This window comes from Aplidium turbinatum, chromosome 6 (genome assembly GCF_918807975.1).
Source record: "Aplidium turbinatum chromosome 6, kaAplTurb1.1, whole genome shotgun sequence".
Classification (NCBI taxonomy): Eukaryota; Metazoa; Chordata; class Ascidiacea; order Aplousobranchia; family Polyclinidae; genus Aplidium; species Aplidium turbinatum.
In genome coordinates, this window is record NC_137477.1 from 3,576,593 (window position 1) to 3,597,038 (window position 20,446).

A 20,446-nucleotide genomic window follows, 5' to 3' on the forward strand; every position below is an offset into this window, starting at 1 on the left:
CTTTCACTGCAGCTTAAACAAATCGTCTGCGAAAAGTCTTCAGTGCTTCAAAACCCATTAAATAAATAAATTAAATAAACATAAAGAATTCGCAGATTGAACAGTAACAGTTCTCTGGCAGTTGAAAGGCAAGTGTGCTGCAAGACTTGTGTCAAATACCATTTGTAGGTGACGTTGTCATGGATGGACAGAGGACACAGATAAAAAAGACCAACGTGAACGAAAAAGACTGCTCCTTGTTTTCGAAGACATCGACCTTTGCATCTAGGCTACTGTTAACGGTACGATCAAAAATGACTGCAAATTGTCATTCGCAAAGTTCCGCTAAATTGTAATCAATCACTTAAAGTCAGATGAGAGAGAATACATTTTTAAGGTTTTAGAAATGTATTAGGTGTCGTTGGAGTTTACTTATTTGCCTTTTTTCTATCTCTTAATGTAATGATGAAGGTATCCAATGGCGATTTATTTGGTTATGCGTCTATTCAAAGCCGATAATTCAAAGACGACAATTCCAAGCGGTCAATTGAAAGCCGACAATTGAAAGCCGGCAGTTCAAAGTTGACGATAATTAATCCGCTTGATTGGAAAAGTCAATAATTGAAATTAATTAATCTTATTGTGATGTGATAAGAGTGCGAGCTCGTACTGTACTCAAAAGTCCATCGTTTTGCAATGTTGAAGTTAGTCAGAAGTCGAACAAGGAGTAGTATGGATGTTTCTTTCACGAAAACGGAAAGAGGAAGGAATAAAGCATGCCATGGCGGCTACTGCTATAATCACGACAGGGATAGTAAGCTTGGTGAGGGGTTAAGCTTCTGGTTGTGTGAAGAGTATTGGAAGGAAAATAAGTGCAAAGCAAGAATGTATGTCTGCAATGAAAAGGCAGTGAAATTTGTTGGAGAACATAACCACGCTCCAAATGGTCAGCGTAAGCAGGTTTTGGACGTTTGTGCCCAGGTTAAGTTGCAAGCAGCAACGTCTTACGCTACAACTCAGCAAATCATTACGGCGGCAACAGCAGATTTGCATCCAAATGCAGCAGCTCAAATTCCTGAGGAACGTGTTTTGAAACGCAGCATTAAGCGAGCCAGAAGGCAAGTACAAAATATTCCTGTGGAGCCGTCAAATGCTGAAGAACTGGTAATTCCATTAGAATTCAAGAAATTGGATGATGGTACTGTGTTTCTGCTTTATGATTCTGGGCCTGGAAATGATCGCATATGCATCTTCAGTACCCAGCGTAACCTTGAACTTCTCTCTCAGAGTCAAAGCTATTTCTCTGATGGAACGTTTAGCACAGCTCCAAGCCATCTCTTTCAACAGCTATATACCATCCATGCTATTGAATTAGGCACAATTGTACCTCTTGTCTATGCTCTTCTTCCAAACAAAGCTGCTCAAACCTATTGTCGACTTTTGCAGGCTATAAAAAACCTTCGACCTCAAATAAATCCAATGTCCTGGATGACAGACTTTGAGAAGGCTGCAATCAATGCCATTCAAGACAATTTTCCCGCAACTTCACTGACGGGCTGCTTTTTCCATTTACAGCAATGTGTTTGGCGTAAAATACAGCAATTTGGATTGGTAGTAGCTTATAAAGAAGATGATGGAAAGTTTGCAATGAGTGCGCGGAGCCTGGCAGCACTAGCTTTTGTACCAGAACAAGACGTTGAGAACGCATTACAAGCCCTAGTGATAGATGAAGAATTTGATCACCGAATTCAACCTGTAGCTGATTACTTTGAGGACACTTGGATTGGTCGACCAACTCGCCACGGGCATCGAAGACCTGCTGTGTTCCCAAATGAACTTTGGAATGTTTATCAGCGCACTTTGCGTGGAGAGCATCGTACCAACAATAGCATTGAAGGGTGGCATAGACGTTTTCAATCAACTGTCGGTTGCTTTCGTCCGTCCATCTTTCGCTGCATCAACGCTCTTAAGAAAGAGCAAAAACATAACGAAGTCCTAATGAAACGTCTTGTGGCAGGCCACAATCCTCCATCTCGAAAAAGGAAATATGAACAACTAAATGAACGGATCCTTCGCATTGTGCAACAGTATGATGCTCGAACAACGGCTCAGTATCTGCGTGGAATTGCTCACAACTTTGGCATGTAGTTTTCTTGCGAACTATTTTCTGTTAGAATTGTCGGCTTTTGGTATGTAATTAAATTGGAACTGTTTTCTTATGAACTATTTTAGGTTTGAATTGTCGGCTTTTCTCTGTTTTGTTTTTTGTCGTTAATCTCAGCTTTGAATTATCGGCTTTTAATTGACGGCTTTGAATTTTCGTCTTTGAATCGTCGTCTTTGAATCAACCGCTTTGAATTTTCGTCTTTGAATCATCAGCTTTGAATAAACGGCTTTGAATTTTCGGCTTTGAATTGTCAGCTTTAAATTGTCGTGCTACCGATTTATTTCTATCATGACACTTCATTGATAACAAGAAGAAAAGTATTTTCCATTTATTGCATTAAATATTTCAAGGGTTTATAAAAAATAAAACAACAAAATGTAAATAAACTTTATGAACTAACAGGCCTAACCTACAACAGAATAAACAAAAATCTTTGAGCATAGGCCTATTGAAGCAATGGCTGTAGGCTGCTGTACTCTTGTGATTAAAAGTTATTGTTGAAGTTTTGAACGATTCCTTGATGATTATAAATTAATCTTCTACAAGAAAGCGATATCTATCAGTTTTGTTTTTAATGTCTTGCCAGGCAGATCTTGACGAAACGTCTAAAATGTGGCATCCTAACCCACAGAAGAAAGCAAGAAGTTTTAATATTAGATGCCAGACAGCCTTGTCCTATGCCACAATAACCCACTTGATATGAAATCCTAACAATTACAAGCAATTGAAAGTTTATGTTTGGTATCAAAAACAAGCTGTGTTCAAACCTTTCAATAACAAAAATTCCACCAATCAAATTGAAAACGGCCATGCCCATGTTTTTTTTAAGGTTTGGTTTGAGTGACCGCTAAGTAGTTTTAAGAGACCGCAAGTGTTTCATTAAATACCAAAAAATAGCCATATTTGCTTAAGACATAGCGAGAAACAACCATTACTTTTCTACTGTAGTTGCAAGTCCAAATTTTGGAAAACCGCTGGAGAAATTAAAAAACACTGGCCATGCCACCTCCAATCCTCCACTTATGCTTACATACCAAAAAGTATGTAAGCTACCATTAGGTAACCATGAAATTGTTCTCATTGGTTAAGACTTCAAAGTGACGCTTGAATTCCACTATCTTTTGATAAATAAGTCATGAAAATTGTTGCTAGTACTGGCACAATTTTATGTTTAAGAACGTGCTTTACTGCAGTTATCTGCGAATTCCAGTTTGTACATAACTCCACAGTCAGAATACGACCTCGGAAGAAATTACCAATTTTGATGCGCAGCTATTTCTTTTTACGTTCTAAACTTTTTGATTTGTCCTTTTTGCTTCCAGAACTTTTGGAGCTTGATGGTTTATCCTTTTTCGACTTATCGCTTTCCGTATTTTCCTTTTTGCTACCAGCACTCGATGGTCTGCTTTTTGATTTTCTTTTGCTTTCCGCACTTGAAGGCCTGCTTTTCGATTTTTTTCCGCTTTCCGCACTTGATGGTCTGCTTTTTCTTTGCTTTCCGGTTTCGGCACTTGATGGTCTGCCTTTTCTTTCTTTTCCGCTTTCGGCACTTGATGGTCTGCCTTTTCTTTCTTTTCCGCTTTCCACACTTGATGGTCTACCTTTTCTTTCTTTTCCGCTTTCCGCACTTGATGGTCTGCCTTTTCCGCTTTCTGCATTTGATTCCAAACTCTTCTTTTCAGGTTTACTTGCTTCACTAGAAGGTTTACTTTCTTCTTTTTTCCCCTTAATTGCAATTTGAGGTGTGTCGTTCACTGTTTTCTGACTGTCCCCACTTGTAGGTCTACTTGTTGCTGCACCACTTTTCCCCCTTGAAGCTTGTTCTTTCTTTCTCAATTGTCCCTCGACTTTTGCTTGCTGCTGTGCAATCTTTTCCTCCTGTCAAATGATGTGTGAGTAACAAATATTTTCACCACTTCATGAAGATTGTTTCAAACCTTTTTGATCATGACAAATCTATCACGATCAGTCAAAAAGTTTTTACATGTACTTTATGTTAAGTTTATTGGAGCAGTCAGGTTTGTGTTGATACAAAAGAAGAATACTTCTTTCTGTAAGTGTATATTTCTGCTTATTTGTATGTAATGAACCTAATTAACCTACGTTAAATAAAACATGGCTATGGATTGTATAGTTCTATAATGCAACTTTTAGGCGATTAGGCATGATACTCATATGCCAATTAAACAATTCAACTGAGAATCACTGCCTCAAAAATAAGAACAGAATCAATTTTCATTGGCGTTATGGCATTAAAAATATCTACAGTAGTTCACAACAAAGCTAAGGTCATAAATAAAAAATAATGTAACTTGACTAATGAAGTTATTTTTTTCAACCATTAACAGATATAGCTCAGCAATAATACGACATTTAACATTATAACAACAAAAAAATAAAGCAAACCTTTTCGACCATACAATCCTTTTAAAGCCTTCATAAAAAAAAAATCATAAAAAAATATTAGAGAAACACAGTATGTATATAACATCAAAAATATTGTTTAGTTATTCAATGTTTAGACTGAAGAATATTTTTGATGTTATATTGTGTTTTTCTGGTATTTTCTTATGGAATGAATAATTATTTTTTCTTTTAAAGGCTTGAAAAGGACTAGGCTATATTATATATGGTCGAAAACGTTCCCTCTATTTCATTTTGTGTCATAATATTAATAATTATTAAATGTCGTATTGTTACTAAGCTATGTCAGTTTATGGTTAAAAAAACAATTGGCCTTAATTAAAAATCTAGTACTGGCATATACAATTTCAGTTCGCACAGATTAACAAGTTTACTATCACTAAACATTAAACAACCCATAAAATTTACATAATTCAATCGCACAGCAAGTTATGATAGGTTATTCCTCAATCAGCAACTGATGAAATACTGCAATTTCAGTCTTTCACTGCTTTCTTGCTACTAGAGTTTTCAATTTATTTTAATGGACTTCTCAGTCAAATCAAAATCAATTTAAATTTGAAAGAATACAACAACCTCACTGAGCGCTCAACAAATTCCTGTCGCCAGTGCCCCGTTTCTGCTTATGCCATCGGGCAACTAAGTTAATGTAGGCCTACTAGATTTGAATGCAAACTTACCTTCCCTGGAAAAAGGTATTAATAATAATTTCACGAAACACAATTCACAGCTTTCAAACAACAGATTGGTAGACTGGTGACTTCTTAATGTGTAGACATACCACATCAACTTACACAACAATCATACCTCTTGTCTTTGTGCTTTTTCTAGATTCTTCCTTTCTTTCTCTTTTTCTTTTGCTAGTTTCTGTTCATATTCCCGTTTTAACTTGTTCCTTCTGCTTGTCTCTGGCTCATGATCTACCTTTTCCTTCGCGGATAGATTAGCTTTTCGCTTTTGAGATAGTTGAGCATGTTTCAGCTGTTAATTTGAAAAGCTGGATTTAGTCGATATTGTAGTTTGTAACTTTGAAATCAATTCCATTGTTGTTTGCCGTATCCAGGCTTACACCCGGTGGTTGAAGATTTAGATTAAGTGGACGGAAAGACAAAGAAGCCAATCTTCATGTCTACCTTCTGGCATGTCTTTAAGTGTCCTGCCAAAGACACAGCAGCATGCTCTTGAGCGGTGTCGAACCGGCGCCCTTTCGATTGCCGTTCCAGGGCTCTCACCACTCGGCTAGGCAGCCGACAATTACTGTTGAAGAGAAACTTTATCACTTTGCAGTCTGTTAAACACACAGTCTGTGATCAAGTCAAGCATGGTTGATGTTTTATTGCCAATAGCTAGGCTATCACAATATGTGGAAAAAATGAGAATTTATACAAATAAAATTTATCTTAGAAAAATAATTCATAACTTTCTTACTTTTAACATTCTGCTGCGGGTTCCAAAATCCATTGGTTCCTTCCAGTCAGTTTTTATTCCTACATAAGTTACAACAGTAGCGAAAACCATCATGTAAACAACAGAACATACTATAAACAGTGGAATAGCTGCATCTGGCTTCATTCCAAGGTTCTCTTCTAGCTCCCTTGCCTTTGACTGTGCCTAAATACAAAACAAGGCAAATACAATTTGCAAAAAAAATTATGATTATTTGACTTGGCTGGATGTAAAAAAAACGCACCCTGCTATTTAGTGAGAGTAATGAACTCAGAGAATAGTTTGCCAAATCAACTGCACACAATATTTTAATGATTGTGAAATTCTTTAGTTTCAGACCGAAAAAAGCGATCTGAATGCTTATTCCCGGTAGTTTCGCATACTTCTAGATTCTAGAAAGTTTGATACACTGGCATAAGGGCCCGAGAGTTGAATCATAGTCGCATTCTCTGGGAGTTAAACCTGTGTTGCTTGATCTCATCATTTCGTTGTTCACAAAGTCGAGCACTTATCTGAGTGAATTATTAAGACAGGCTTAAGCGTGATTACAATGTGATGGTCATTGGTCAAGTAATAAATTAACTATTTTGCAACCAGAGGCCACTGTAGTGGTCTTTCCACTTTTGTATTATATAATATACATACATGCGTAAAACCACTACAGTAACCCTCATCAGGTGAACAAAATCACTATAAATGATAAAAATTTCCCACTTTTAACTTTCTCGCTGCGTAAAGCCACTAAAGTGTCCCAAAAACAAACCAGAAAAGTAACACCAGGGATAATTGGCGTCACTGGCAAAATTAGTTCCGTATAGCAATGGTGCAAAGTTATGTAGTGCAAAAGTTATTATATGCTCAAGCAACAGTAGAAAGATGAGACTACAGTAGGATTATAAATGGATTGAACTTAGAAAAACTGGTAGGCTACATCAAGTTAAATTGTATTAGTTTAATCATCTGAGTGAGAAAACAAAATAACCGAACGAAAACATCTGCATTCAACCAACAACTCAAACTACCCAGGCATGAATTGATTTAAATTAGTAAAATATTACAGAATTTTTTATATTTAAATTAGAACACAATATTATACAGTGCCGGCAAAAAGTTTAGAAAGTTTTGGAAAAAAAACTTAAAAATCAGATTAACGTTTTTTTTCTTCATATTTTCATTATTAAAATTTCAACAAACTTACTCATATATCGAACACCTTCAATACACCCAAATTGTATCATATGTACTCATATTTAGTGTGATAACCTTTGTTTTTGATGACATTTTGAATAGGGCGGGGCATAAAGTTTGAGATGTTTTTGCACACAATTTCGTCAATATCCATGCACCAAACCTCTGTAACAATTCGTTTTAATTCCTAGAGACACGGATTTTTCGATGAGTCAACCTTTTTGCAGTTTGCCTCCTATAGACCCTACATCCGAAGACCTCTTAGCGTTTTACCAGTGAACCCTCGGTACATCCAAGCAACTGTCAAGCACCCTCCGTCTGTCATGGTTTGGGGGTGCTTTTCTAGTCAGGGCCGAGGGGGCCTCTATTTCTTACCTAATGGTCAAACGATGAACACCATACGCTAGGCTACATTAGTGTCCTAGATGCTCATCTTTTGACTTTTATGAACATTCATGGATAATGGATACCGGTATATAACTTTCCAACAAGACTCTGTACCATGACATAAAGCTAAGGCGGCTATGAAGTAGTTTCAGACCAAAGGTGTAAATGCGCTGAAATGGCCAGGAAATTCTTCTGACCTGAATCCAATCGAGAATTTGTGGACTTTCATAAAACAGAAAGTCTCCAGATCAATACCAAGAAATTTGGAGGAACTAAAACGAATTATTACAGAGATTTGGTTCATGGATATTGTCGAAAATGTGTGCAAAAACATCTCAGACTCTATGCCCCGCCCTATTCAAAATGTCATCAAAAACAAAGATTATCACACTAAATATTAGTACATATGATACAATTTGGTGTGTATTGAAAGTGTTCGATATAGGATAAAGTTTGTTGAAGTTTTAATGATAATAAAAATATAAAAAAAACATATTAATCTGCTTTTTAAGTTTTTTTCCAAAACTTTCTATACTTTTTGCAGGCACTGCAGTTTATATAAAATATGATCCACATTTATGTATACTGGTATGCTATTTATACTTTTATGCATTTACAAAGTTTGGCATTATAGCCTAATGCAAGTAAAATCAATTTCAAACCGTTGTATTCTCCAAAGAAATACTTCCAGCCAAAGTTACACTAGGCACTGCCATGGTTTCCAAAAACCCCTTTATCCTTGAAACAAAATGGCAAAGGAAAGTTGTTTCAATAGGCTACCAGCTGACAATTCATTTTCAATAATTTACTATAACACTGAATGAAAATCGATTAAAATTAGTGATACACACAAAATGACAATGGTAGCCTACATTGGTATGATCTTGTATTTATAATATAAAAGTCATCTATTCTAGCTTGGCAATATTTATTAAAATATTTATATAAATTTATTATAATTGTATGATTATTTATATTTTATTAAAATATTTTTTTAAATTGTATCACATATAGTGCCCCAGCTCTCTTAACCCTTTGCTGCCCAATTGGACGAGTACGTCCTATATATGTATATATTATAACATGAAGCTTTTGGCTGAAAGCTCATTCTCCAATTGTGTCGTTCTCCAGTGTCTTAAGCTGTTTAGTCAACATAATAATGACATAGTACATAAAAATGAAAAAATCGTATCTGGTATACAAGTCCCCCTCCCCCCCCCCCCTTGGTAACTCATGACAAAGACAGGACTCAACCAAACATATATTATACCTAGGGTGAAACTATTTTACCTTTGCTTTACTTTTCACACACTTCAATCCACATGTTTTGGTCAATTCCTCTTTGTCATGAGTTACCGGGGGGGGGACCTGTATACCAGTTCCAAAAAATCTTAGTTACAAAATCCATCAATAATTGGATTCTTGCTTTTTCTTTTATAAAAACCAACCACGCAGCGAAAATCTACTGGAGTTACCATATATATATATATTATAAACTGTGATGCACGTTACGATGCATGGTCATTGATATTTTTTAGGAAATGCCTGTGCAAAGGATCACAATAAAATTAGTAGTAAATGCCTGTGCAAAGTCTATTGGACAAGCTGCATAAACTATTTAGTAGCATAGAAATTAGACACTACAGTGCCAGCCAGAATTGATTTTTTTGATTTTTTTTACAACTCTGAAAGAAACAATTCTCTTGTGTTAGTTTGTGGTTGAATTTATTTGTTAATTATCTTCACATGCCATTACCAAAATGGCCAAAATTTTTCCAATGCAACTATTGCCAAATAAGGAATTCTGCCCTAGTTAGAAAAATGTTTCAAACTGTTGTGGTTAAAAACTTGTGATCTGGAAAATACTGAAGTCCTAGACAAAGTAAAAAATCCGAATTCCTATCTTAAACCTATCCCTTACTGTTACCTAACCGCAAAGTTAATTCTAACACTGGCAACACTTACCATGAAACAATGCTATTTGATTGAAACCATGGCAACTAGCATGGAGAAATAGCCACTTTGTGCCAAAAACCCAACAACCATAACTGTTTCTGATCCAACACCAATTAACTTTTGAGGTCATTGCAACAATTTAATCAAGAAGTGAAACATTAAAAGTGGGTGGCCTCTCGGTACAGTCCTGGCTCACTCTCAAGCATGGAGACTCAAAAAAAGTTTCTGGTATATATATCCTTATTAGTAATTAGTTGCCATCCTGTACAGGGTTGCATTCCTGGGGGGGCTCGGGGGGGCCCAGCCCCCCGAAAAACGAAAAGGCTTGATGTAGAGGGGGCTCAGGGGGGGCTCGTTCAAGCTTCCATTTTTCAGCTTTTCTGGCTGAACAACAACTTCTCGACTGAACAAGTAACACTTTAACAGCTTTCTCACAACAGAACTGCAAAAAAACACGAACATAAGTTGATAGCAATCGCCAATTATCACTTTTGTCAGAAACTCTCCAGACTGGGAATATCAACTTCGTAGTAGCTAATCGTCATGTCAAATGGACTGTTAATTCTCTACTTCAAATAAAAAAAGCTATTCAAGAAGGAAAGTACTCGTTTGATGAAGTTGTTAACTTGAGTCCCGGAAGTACAAAAAACTAACTTACTCCTTTAAAGGCACAACATTGGACCAGTTCAAAGCTCGACGTAGAGACTAGCCTACCCTTCTTTTGATCGTAATCAGTTTATTCAAGCTTTGGTTGAGAACATTGGAAGCAGGATGGTGGACACCAACAATGAAAATTCTGTGAAGAGCTTGGGAATTATTGTACCAGAGTTATGGCCTGCTGCAGTCGAAGTTCCATGACAAGAAGGGGAGCAGATATTACGAAAAATAGAGGAAAGATTTCATGTCATCACTCCTATTTCCGATTTTCGATTGTATGTTGACAATCCTTGTCATATACCAGATACGATAAAGTTGCTCAAGAACGTATAGTACTAAACATGATTGCTATAAGTTCTGCTGAAGCCGAACGTGGATTTTCACAAATGAACTTCACACAGCTACGATCACGGCTGACCATATCACTTGTTTCAGCATTGTTGTTCATCAGCATCAATGGACCACCTCCTCATTTATGGAATGGCACTGCGGCAACTCAGAAGTGGTTGCAGATTCATCGGTCGGCTGTGGATGTTCAAGTTAAGCATTCTAAGCTGCCATTGAATGAACTCAGATCTCCGCAAAAACTGTTTGCTGGCTAAAATCAAGGACTGTCGTGGTGCTTTAAACTTAGCCCATAAAACCAAAGACCTGGCAGACAGGCTGTTTGTTTTGTGTAATCTCGTTTGCACCAACTTGGAATATGCTTTTGCTGTAGTTGGAGTTTTTTAAACTGTTTGTTAATAACTAAATGAGATTTTAGTGTAACTGTCACATTGGCAGCTTATTGGTTCTTATATAGCAAATCTGCAACCACAAGCGCTCATTTCAAGAATTGCATTTCCTTACTTTCCTATTGCAGTCAATGTTTTTGCAAGTGTGCTTAGGATTGGCTCATACAAATAAGTTTACAATTGAGTTAAGAGATTGGAATTAGCTCATGCAAATCGAGTTTCAAGTGTAGGCCTACTCAGTAAAAAAAAGCAAAGGAGATTGCAGTGTAGCAACCAAGCCAAATTTCAAACTTATAATTTTATATCGGATTCAACCACGCTTTCACATTTTGTTGCTTCTACCTTTTTCTGTACTTCAAGCTATGTTTTAGCATGGGTTGTTTTTCGACATGATGTTCAGAAGTAAAAACATACTGAACAGTGTTTCCTTTTAAAAAAGGTAAACATTGTTGGCTAACCTACACCGATTACTTATACATACTTTGTCTATAACAACACAGCTAAGTGTTAGAGCCCCCTCAAAAAAAATTTTAGGAATGCACCCCTGATCCTGTACTCAATAAAAAAAAACTTTCAAGTTGCACTTTAACACAAAAACACTTAGGAGAAAAATATGTCAAAAATAGTTTGTGTAATCCCATTTCCACTCACAGTAGCCTACCAGTGGGTCTACAATAGACTACTTTAAACATACTCTATCGGTGAAGCTATAACCTGAAAGCAACATAGCCTATAGTCTTAGATTGGAAATGTTTAGGTAAAAATTTTCAAATGTAACTTGTTCAAAACACTTGTATTTGCATAAACACTGCTTTTAAAAAAATTCTCATCTGGCAACACAGTTGTAGACGACAAAATAATCCAGCACTTCAATTTGCTATGGAAAAATTGGCTTCTTACTGGTCATGTTTCCATTGTTTATTTCATAATTTAACACCAAAAAATCAATGACCTGGCTTGTTATTCAGAACTTTTGGATCCCCTTAGCACTCCTGAGGGATTATAGTTTCAATAGAATTTTCATTTACCTTTTAAACCTATAGGTTACCAGTTTGGGATCCACAAAGAGCAATTTGCATTTAGATAAAAATTAAAATTAAGTTAACCGCCCGATAGCTCAATTGGTTAGCGCGTCACTTCTGGAACGAAGAAACTTCAAGATCAAAAGCGGCGCTGGTTCGACTCTCGGGGTGTGCGCTTGAGCAACGCACGTTAAGGACTGCTCTCCATTCAGCGGCATCTAATGGATGGAATAATTCCCCGGCAACAAGACTTCAACAATCGGAAACTTCACTCTGTCAATCTCGGTGACCGGGCCTGCGTCAGTGATTCAAAGCCTCTACAAGTATGCGAAACTGCCAGGTTAGCTCTGCAAGAAGCTTTCCCAGTAGTACCAAATTTAAGTCATAAGTAGAGTAGACAACCGGAAACAGACATTGCAGTCGGCTGCAGCGTGGGTCAGGTGTACGTCGGAAGGCGTACACCCATGCATAGCGCTCAAGTCCGCTTTCCCGCAATGCAGGATAAAGATATAGCTTAATAAAACAAAACAAACAAACAGTCCGAGGATAAAGATTCAATGAATCAATCAATCAAAGTCCTTTTCTTGTTTTCCCAGTAGGCCTACAGTAGTCCCCGCTTATGAAGCCCACCTCGGGACCAGATGATATTTTTACTTATTAAGCAGAGTATATTTTTTATCACCGGAATGAATTGGAGTAATTATGGACGGACCAAACCGTGGGCATAATAGACGTGGACTACTGTATTGAATAAAGTTGATTTATAAAAGAACATAATCAAAACTTGATAGAACCTTCATTTTGCAAACAAAAAATTTTACAGATTAAAAAATTAATGATTAATAATGCATTTTGTAATAGACCTTTCCCGCAGCCAACCAATGAAGCGTGACGTTGAAAACAAACCACTGAACTGAAATCGCAGTAGTGAAGCACAGTTTTTAAACGTTTTGATCGAACAATGGCGCATTTTAGTCGTACATTTTGTACTAAAAGTACTTTTTTGACTGATTATTATAATAATTAAGTTATTTATTTTTAGAAACAATTTGAAGTTACTACAGGGACTTAGCCCATGGGCCTAACTACAGCCGGCACAGTGCTATAGCCTACTGCACGGGACCACTGAACGAAAGGACCTCGCATTGATAAATTTTATTTCAAAAATATTTGAGTTAACAACTAGAGTAGGTAGCTTAAACGTGTTATCATTTCATTTAGAATCTACACTTATCTTTTTTTCGTGCAGCTTTTCCGTTTATTACTTGATGTTTTTGTCCTAGCTTACCCTATGCTTTTGGTCACTCCAGGTTTCTAGCCACTTAATGTTTGTGTTTGGTTCGGCTTCTTCTATTCTTATGGAATTAATATATTGACACAGAATGAGACAGCATAGGGCTATGTATTTTGGGCAATTATTATTTCTGTTGAAATAGGAATAATCACATCACAAGTTTGCAACACACACGCATTCATTTTAAATTGGATTACAGCGCAAGTGGAATCCCCAATACCATACTTTTTGGTTAGGCTAATATAATTTTATTAAATTATTAGCCTACTAACTGTTGTCTAAAATTTGAGTAAACTTTTTAACATTATAAAACTCTAATTAAGTACAAACAATTTATAGTAATATAGCAACTGGATGGTTGAGTGGTGAAAACGTTTGCGCGACGTTCGCAAAGGACGTCGGTTCGACACCGCTCCAAAGTTTGCGGCTGTGTCTCGGCAATGACACTTAATGGCATGCTAAAATAAGGATAGCAGCTGACTCGACAACTAGGCTATATATATCTTCGTTGCTTCTTATTGTGTTGCATTTGTGATCGCAGTGAAGGCTACGTAGGCTACTCTACATGTTGTTGCAATGGGAGCAAAAAAACGTGATTATACGAAACTGGGTAGGTTAAACAAACAAATAATTGAAATCCTTCTGTGGTCGGAAAAAAAGATTAAAACGTAGCTTCGATTTCATATCTAAAGTAATCCCCAAACTTCTGCGGAAATCCAGTTTTTATTAGATGAGTTTGGGTAAATGCGAAGTGTGTGCCCATACATCTTCATTAATAGGTTGATCCATTGGGCAATTGAGCGAAAAGCGGCCAAAACAAGGTATAAGCTTATAGAAACAATAAATGTTTGTCAGCAGCAGCTGATTGCAGCAAGAATTGACAGCAATAGACACCGGTGTTTCATGGTCTGTAGCTCCTGCAAGCTTTAGGCCTACATACCGTACCGGTATGTCATTTCTATGTTCTACAATAAGCACAGAAACAAATGGAGGCCTCATAATTGTATCGGAGCCCCAACTGACGAGGTTAGGCTACGGCCCTGATTGAATGGCAGTCCAGCTTATTAGCCTACTTCAGTTGGTTCATATTCAGTGCAAGTAGGCCATAAGCGATAGGCTGCATTGCTTTCACAAGTAAAGAAGCAAAAAAGGCTATAAACTGAAACCCACTCAGCCTACTTATTGTAGCAAATAAGACAGTAATTCTCACTTATTATTATAAGACATAGTAGCTAAAGCAGAAAGAAATTTCAAGTCTATCAGAATTGCAGACCAACAGCGTTTTGCTTAGACATTAACACAGCAGTTCCTTCAAGCGCCATAGCTTATGCGCAGTTACTAGAGCCCATTAAATAAATGGCTTATCATTGTATCACTTGGCTTGTTTTTCATATAAAAGTAACTTGAATTAAATTTAACAGTCAGATCCTTGTTTTTTAATGTTGATTCCATGTTTTTAAGAAGATTCCTCTAACTATTTAACAAGTTATCAAGTATTCACAAGCAATTTGGTGCTTGCCAATGGAGCAGCCAGCGTGATTGTTTTCAACGTCACGCTTCATTGCACAGAGCTGCGGGAAAGGTCTATTAATAGGTTATAAAATATTAATAACTCATAAAATCACGAAACTATAAATTATCTTTTTTGCAAATGTCTCGGTCGAGGAATTACCTAAAGTAGGCCCAATCTTTTATCTGTGGATGCATGGTACTATAGATATTCTAAAGTTAATTGCAAGTGGACAAACAGATAAATTTGTCTAGGCTACCATCAGTGATTTATAATTTATGTTAGTAGGCTACCAACTTCATGTAAAGGCATAGGCCGGCATGTGGTTACAACAAAAAGTTTTTAACCTGTTTTTGTTTTCTTAAAATTTATATTTTACAAATTTAGGAAAATAAAAAAATTGCATCTGTAAACTTAATCGCATCTCCTCATTCCCCGTTTATCCAAACCTTTTCTGTAGTTACGCTATGTTTTGTATGGGTTGTTTTTCGCTAGGATGACCAGAAATGAAAATAAAAGAACTGAATTGAATTGATGGTAGAGTAGGCTAGTTCTTAATTTTGTTTCCGATTGTTGAAGTGTTGTTGCCGGGGAATTATTCCATTCACTAGGTGCCGCTGATTGGAAAGCAATCCTGAAATGCGTTGCTCAAACGCACACCCTGAGAGTCGAACCACCGACGCGTGATCTTGAGCCAGGCGCGTTACCACTGAGCTAACCGGGCAAACAAATAAATAAAATGCCTCTGTAGCATGGTCCTTAAAACTTTAGCCTGTTAGGCCAATTATCAAAAATGTGATTGTGTTTTGACAGATTTTTTTTTGTAATGTAGCCTAGTTATTTTTGTTATGGTAGGCTACACACAGAGGATCACAATTTTTGTGTTCCTTCTTGTTGTTGAGAGTTGGATACAATTCGGTCATGAACTCTTCATGCAGCACGTTTTTAATTTGTTGATATACCTTTTGTGATGTAGGTCATCACTGAATGCCCTGTGTCCAAACCATTTTTGGTAGGCCTAACCCAGACAGCAAAATCTATCATTTTTAGATTTGCTCAACGTCTGCAGGCGCTGAATCAATGTAAAAATGATGGATTTTGCTGTCTGGAAAACCCTTTTTCATTCATTTTTCTTTTATAATCTTATACGTAATATAGATTGTGCCGCAAGGCCTATAGGCTATGGTGTGTTCAAAATATTTCACCTTTTTTTTGACGAGCCTATTTGTCACAAAATTTTGTTTGAGTTGATTTTGAATATTTAGACACAGAGGCTAAGTATCTTTATTATTCTGTCTTTCAGCAGTGGAGATAAAAACTATGTCTATATTGGGACAACCAGATAGCATATGAAACATGAGCTCGATTTTGTGCACAAAAATTTTAAACCATAGAGAAATAAAACAGAGTAGGCTACCTAACCTTAGCGGGTTGGACATACTTTTTTGCACACAAAAAATACAACATAATTAAAATAAACTCAAACGTTTTCGACACGTAGCCTACGTGTGTCCTCATCAGGAATTAAATCTGCAATAGCCTATACATAAAATGAAAAATAGTTTTAAAAAAAAATGTGAAAGTTAAGCAACTCCATTTTACACTCAAGATATGCTCTTGAAAAACGCATTGCAAAGAGAGCTCTTTTTTAGAGACCAAGGGGATGGAATTATTTAAACCTAAAGGAAACCCAGTGAAGGAAATCATTTAGAGACAACTTAAACAGCAAACGAAAACTTTCTTTAGTCAACTTCGGTGACCGGGTCTATGTGAGTCCTTAAAGTCTTTGCACATAGCAGTGACGTAGCTACAGTGAAAATTTTGGGGACAAAAGCAATTGTTGGGAAGCAAACGTCATTCAACATGAGTTACAATGGTATTAAAACCTTGTAGTGGAATAAAAACATTTTTTTTGTGGTGGAGAGCAAGATAAAAATTTCAGGCGGGCGAGTCAATCTCTCGTGACTGCGTCCCTGAGTTGCATAGGCTAGGAAACACTATAGGCTACGCTTTCGAAGACCGATGCTAAAGGTTTCCGAAAAGCTCATTAGAGCAGATAGTTTTTTATCTCAAAGCAAGTAAATAATAATTTAATTACAATAGATTTGACAGCAACATATTTGCGGCCCACGGATCTTGTTGTTAGATACCCTTGATCTGAGTTATTTAAGAAAACTCCTTCAATGAAAACATGTGAGAAAATAATTAAAATCAACAGGCCATTAAGTTTTGAACAGATTCAAACCCCTGGAGACTTTTTTGACATCGTGGCAGTCTCGATGACATTTGCATGACATCAAAATTGAAACGACAGTGCGCTAATTACGTGTAAGGATGGTATAGAATAGATTGAAAATGTCACATTGCAAATATTTCTGAGCTGAGACAGAATGATTTCCTAATGCAGCTCATTTGCAGCAATTGGCAATGAGAGACAGAGGTGCTTATGTTATTACCGTATTAGATATTTTATTATACTGTCGAAGTTTTAATATCCGTATTAATTAAATTATCACATTAAGCTGTTTTTAGTAATGTAGACTTTTATAAATAGTCTGTCTACCTAATTAAAACGAACTGTATTGTTAAAATATCGGTCAATAGAGGCTGAAAAGTGCACAGAGAAGATTTTAGAAAAGGAACATTTTTTGTTCGTTTAATTGAGTTTCTTGATAATAATTTTTCTGTTGTTGGCAAGCACTGAAAATCCTAAAAAAAAAAACAGTTACTTTATCTAGTTCAGATCTTTACCAGATCCGGTACAGATATGACCAGGTACGGCCAGATAAAGTAGTTCTCTGGGACCCTTATTTTATAGAAGTTAAAGCTTTACCAACAATGCATTATATTAAGTCTCTGAAGTGTCTATTAATCGTTGAGTTTTGTCCGTGTTGCAACTGTGCCAGATTTTTGACTGATTAATTTTGTTTCGGTATTAAGAACGTTGTAAGATAACGTTCCCGTTTTGCCGCTTCTACGTGTTCCAAGACCTCTGCTATGTTTGACATATATTGTTTTTCGTTGTGGTGGGCAGAAATAAAAACAAACTTAACTGAAAAAAATTTCAATATCGTCCATAACTAACGCTGAAAAAAAAACGGTATATTATATTTCCTAAGTCAACCAGACATCCTTTTTTATTGCAGTAACTAATTGTGAGTTGTTTCTGCGTTTTGAATGGTGAGATATTAAACAAATATTAAAGAAACCTTCAAAAGAGTTGCAATGTGAGATGTTGGCTAGGACTATTGCAAAAAGAAAAGAAGAGCAGAAAGACGTCAACGAAAGAAAACAAAAACTTCGAACGTTCCAGAGCCGAAAGTCCAATATTTCTGACATTGGAAAAAGAACAAGCTTGAAATCAAGATCCCATTCAATTGTAAGTACCAAACTTACGTAGGCTACTTCATAAAACTGAGTCCTAAAGTATTAGAAAACTCTTGCAAAGGCTTTTGATTAGTTCTGCAGCTCAAGGCTTCCTAAAGTATGGATCGCGACTCCAAACGGGGTCGCAAATCGTAATTTTAGGGTTGTCAGACAAACTAAAAACAGACCTACAGGGGTTAGTTTACATCAAAAATTTCCAACCAAGGGGTCACATAAAACATTATTTTTAAAAATAGGGTTGCATTTCACAAAAGTTTGAGAAGCCCTGCTGTAGCTCATAGTCAATTTGTATTGGACGTAATTATTCAATCACAAGAGGCTGTGCCTATGGTTAAATTGGAATGCTATTGGGGCGAGAGTAGGCCTTGAAGCACAGGATGGGCAAGGAAGTGTTGGTGTAAATACTGCAAATAGATCTGCTAAAAAAAAACAAAAATCCTTGATGTGTTGCTTTCTGCAAATCAGTTCTTTCCATTTCATAATGAGAAGCATTTGCTAGACATGAAGTGTTGAAACATTTCATCAGCCATCACAAATCATTTGCTAATTAAGAAAAGATAAAACGCTGTTCTGTCAAATTGAGTGGATATTGAAATATGTGTTCACGATGAAAGGCAATTTAAAACCGTCTCTTGGGAGTCTTACAGTCACCACAAATCAATTACACAGTGATTAAACTACAGTGGGTAGTGGATAAGCTAAAGGGAAAAAAATATTGCTAGAGGCTAATTTTAAAGTTAAAACTTTATTAAATGTTTTTTTTTATGTAGCTTATTGTTATTTGTTATGCATCTTATTTATCTGTGTTTTGTTTTCAAGTCAGTATGGAAGATTGTACATTTGCGTTAAGCTAGCATTCATAAGCTTTTCAAGACACGCATTCTTTGATGTTATTGGCATATGCACATATCTGCAACAGCTGGTGAAGAAATATCATAAACCATTATTAATTAGATTAGGCTACGATACCTTAACAACGGATTGAATATTTAGTTTTTTTTCGATGGCACTGCTGCAATGATACGAAAAAAATCAATATTTGCACAAAATTGGCTCTATAAGCAGATTATGCTTCAACTCATTTGTATAGTGCTTGCACCCATTTCTTCTTCTTCTTCACAGGGAAAGTCTTGCAACAAATAAAATATCAACCAACTTAAACAATGAGGTTTGCAAAGTGGTAAAAATTCTGAATCATAGTCTGTGAAAGGAAGTCTGTTAAAATTCAAGATTATTCACTGTGTTAAGAGAGGATATGAATCAGATCACAATCATCTTTTATTTCATTTTAACGTGCGCTGGCGGTCGAGAGTGTATGAACTCAAACATGAGTTATCAGTATTTTTGGCTGACAAAAGCCCAATTCAGTTATTCCGAGATTGGCACTGACTTTTCATGCTCGTTTACCCAACTGACGCTTTTACTATTTTTGATGATCTCAAAACATCGATGTAAAGAAGAAGCGCTTCAATCAGGGGCGCCGAAAGCTGGGGGGGGGGGGGTAGGGGTGCCCCTTGCCCCCGGATACCCCCTGGTATCAATTTTTGTGTAGATAGAGGGAAAGGGGGCAATGGGGCCTTTTGAGGTCATGTAAGCTGATGCACATTTTGCAATATAACAATTTCTGCTACTCGCTTTTAGCCTAATTATAATATTTCCTTTTTGCCTCAAAATAACATTTGGCCAAAATTCTGCAACACAGTAGATTACATCATTATAACATAGCATAATGCCCTTTTTTGTTTACCGGACACTTGTATCATTACTCGATAGTGAGCTGATAGATGAGCATTATCGTTATATCTTATCTTAAAACTTTGAAAAAAATTGGCCTTTCAGCAACAAAAGTGCCCTTTTTTTATAATCTTGCCCCTAGTCAAAAATCGTTCCGGCGCCCCTGCCTTCAATTTTTACATCTGATAAAATTAATGGTCACAACAAAAACTAAAACATGGGAGTTTCGCGTAATAGTCATTGAAGATACAAGAGACAATTCCAACGTCAAAACTATTCAAAAAATTACAGTATCATAATGAAAGCATAAATAAAAGCATGATTATTATTATTATAATTATCATTGGGCTGCTTGGGCACTTGGCAAACTTGATTGGACGCATTGAACATTATTTTTTAGAAAAAATAATTCACGAAGAGGATATAGATGGATCCAAATCCATTTGGCCTACATCGATTGAATATGTAAAAATAGCGATTGATCATGAAGATGAAGTGTTTGTGTAAATTTGCCCAAGTGTTTCGAATCAAACTCACTTTCAAGCTTCTAGGAAATGGAAA

The 20,446-nt window shown here is 36.4% G+C and overlaps 1 protein-coding gene across 1 annotated transcript; it reads right to left on the reverse strand.

Annotated features, from left to right (window-relative positions):
• Positions 1–2,433: 2,433 nt before the first annotated feature.
• Positions 2,434–8,400, reverse strand: LOC145772202 (uncharacterized). The gene is made up of 4 exons (XM_082584050.1): positions 8,254–8,400; positions 5,999–6,181; positions 5,378–5,551; positions 2,434–4,024 (listed from the first exon to the last, which is right to left on the reverse strand). The coding sequence occupies exons 1-4, from the start codon at positions 8,305–8,307 to the stop codon at positions 3,419–3,421; spliced, it is 1,017 nt and encodes a 338-aa protein (XP_082440176.1). The 5' UTR covers positions 8,308–8,400; the 3' UTR covers positions 2,434–3,418.
• Positions 8,401–20,446: the final 12,046 nt, after the last annotated feature.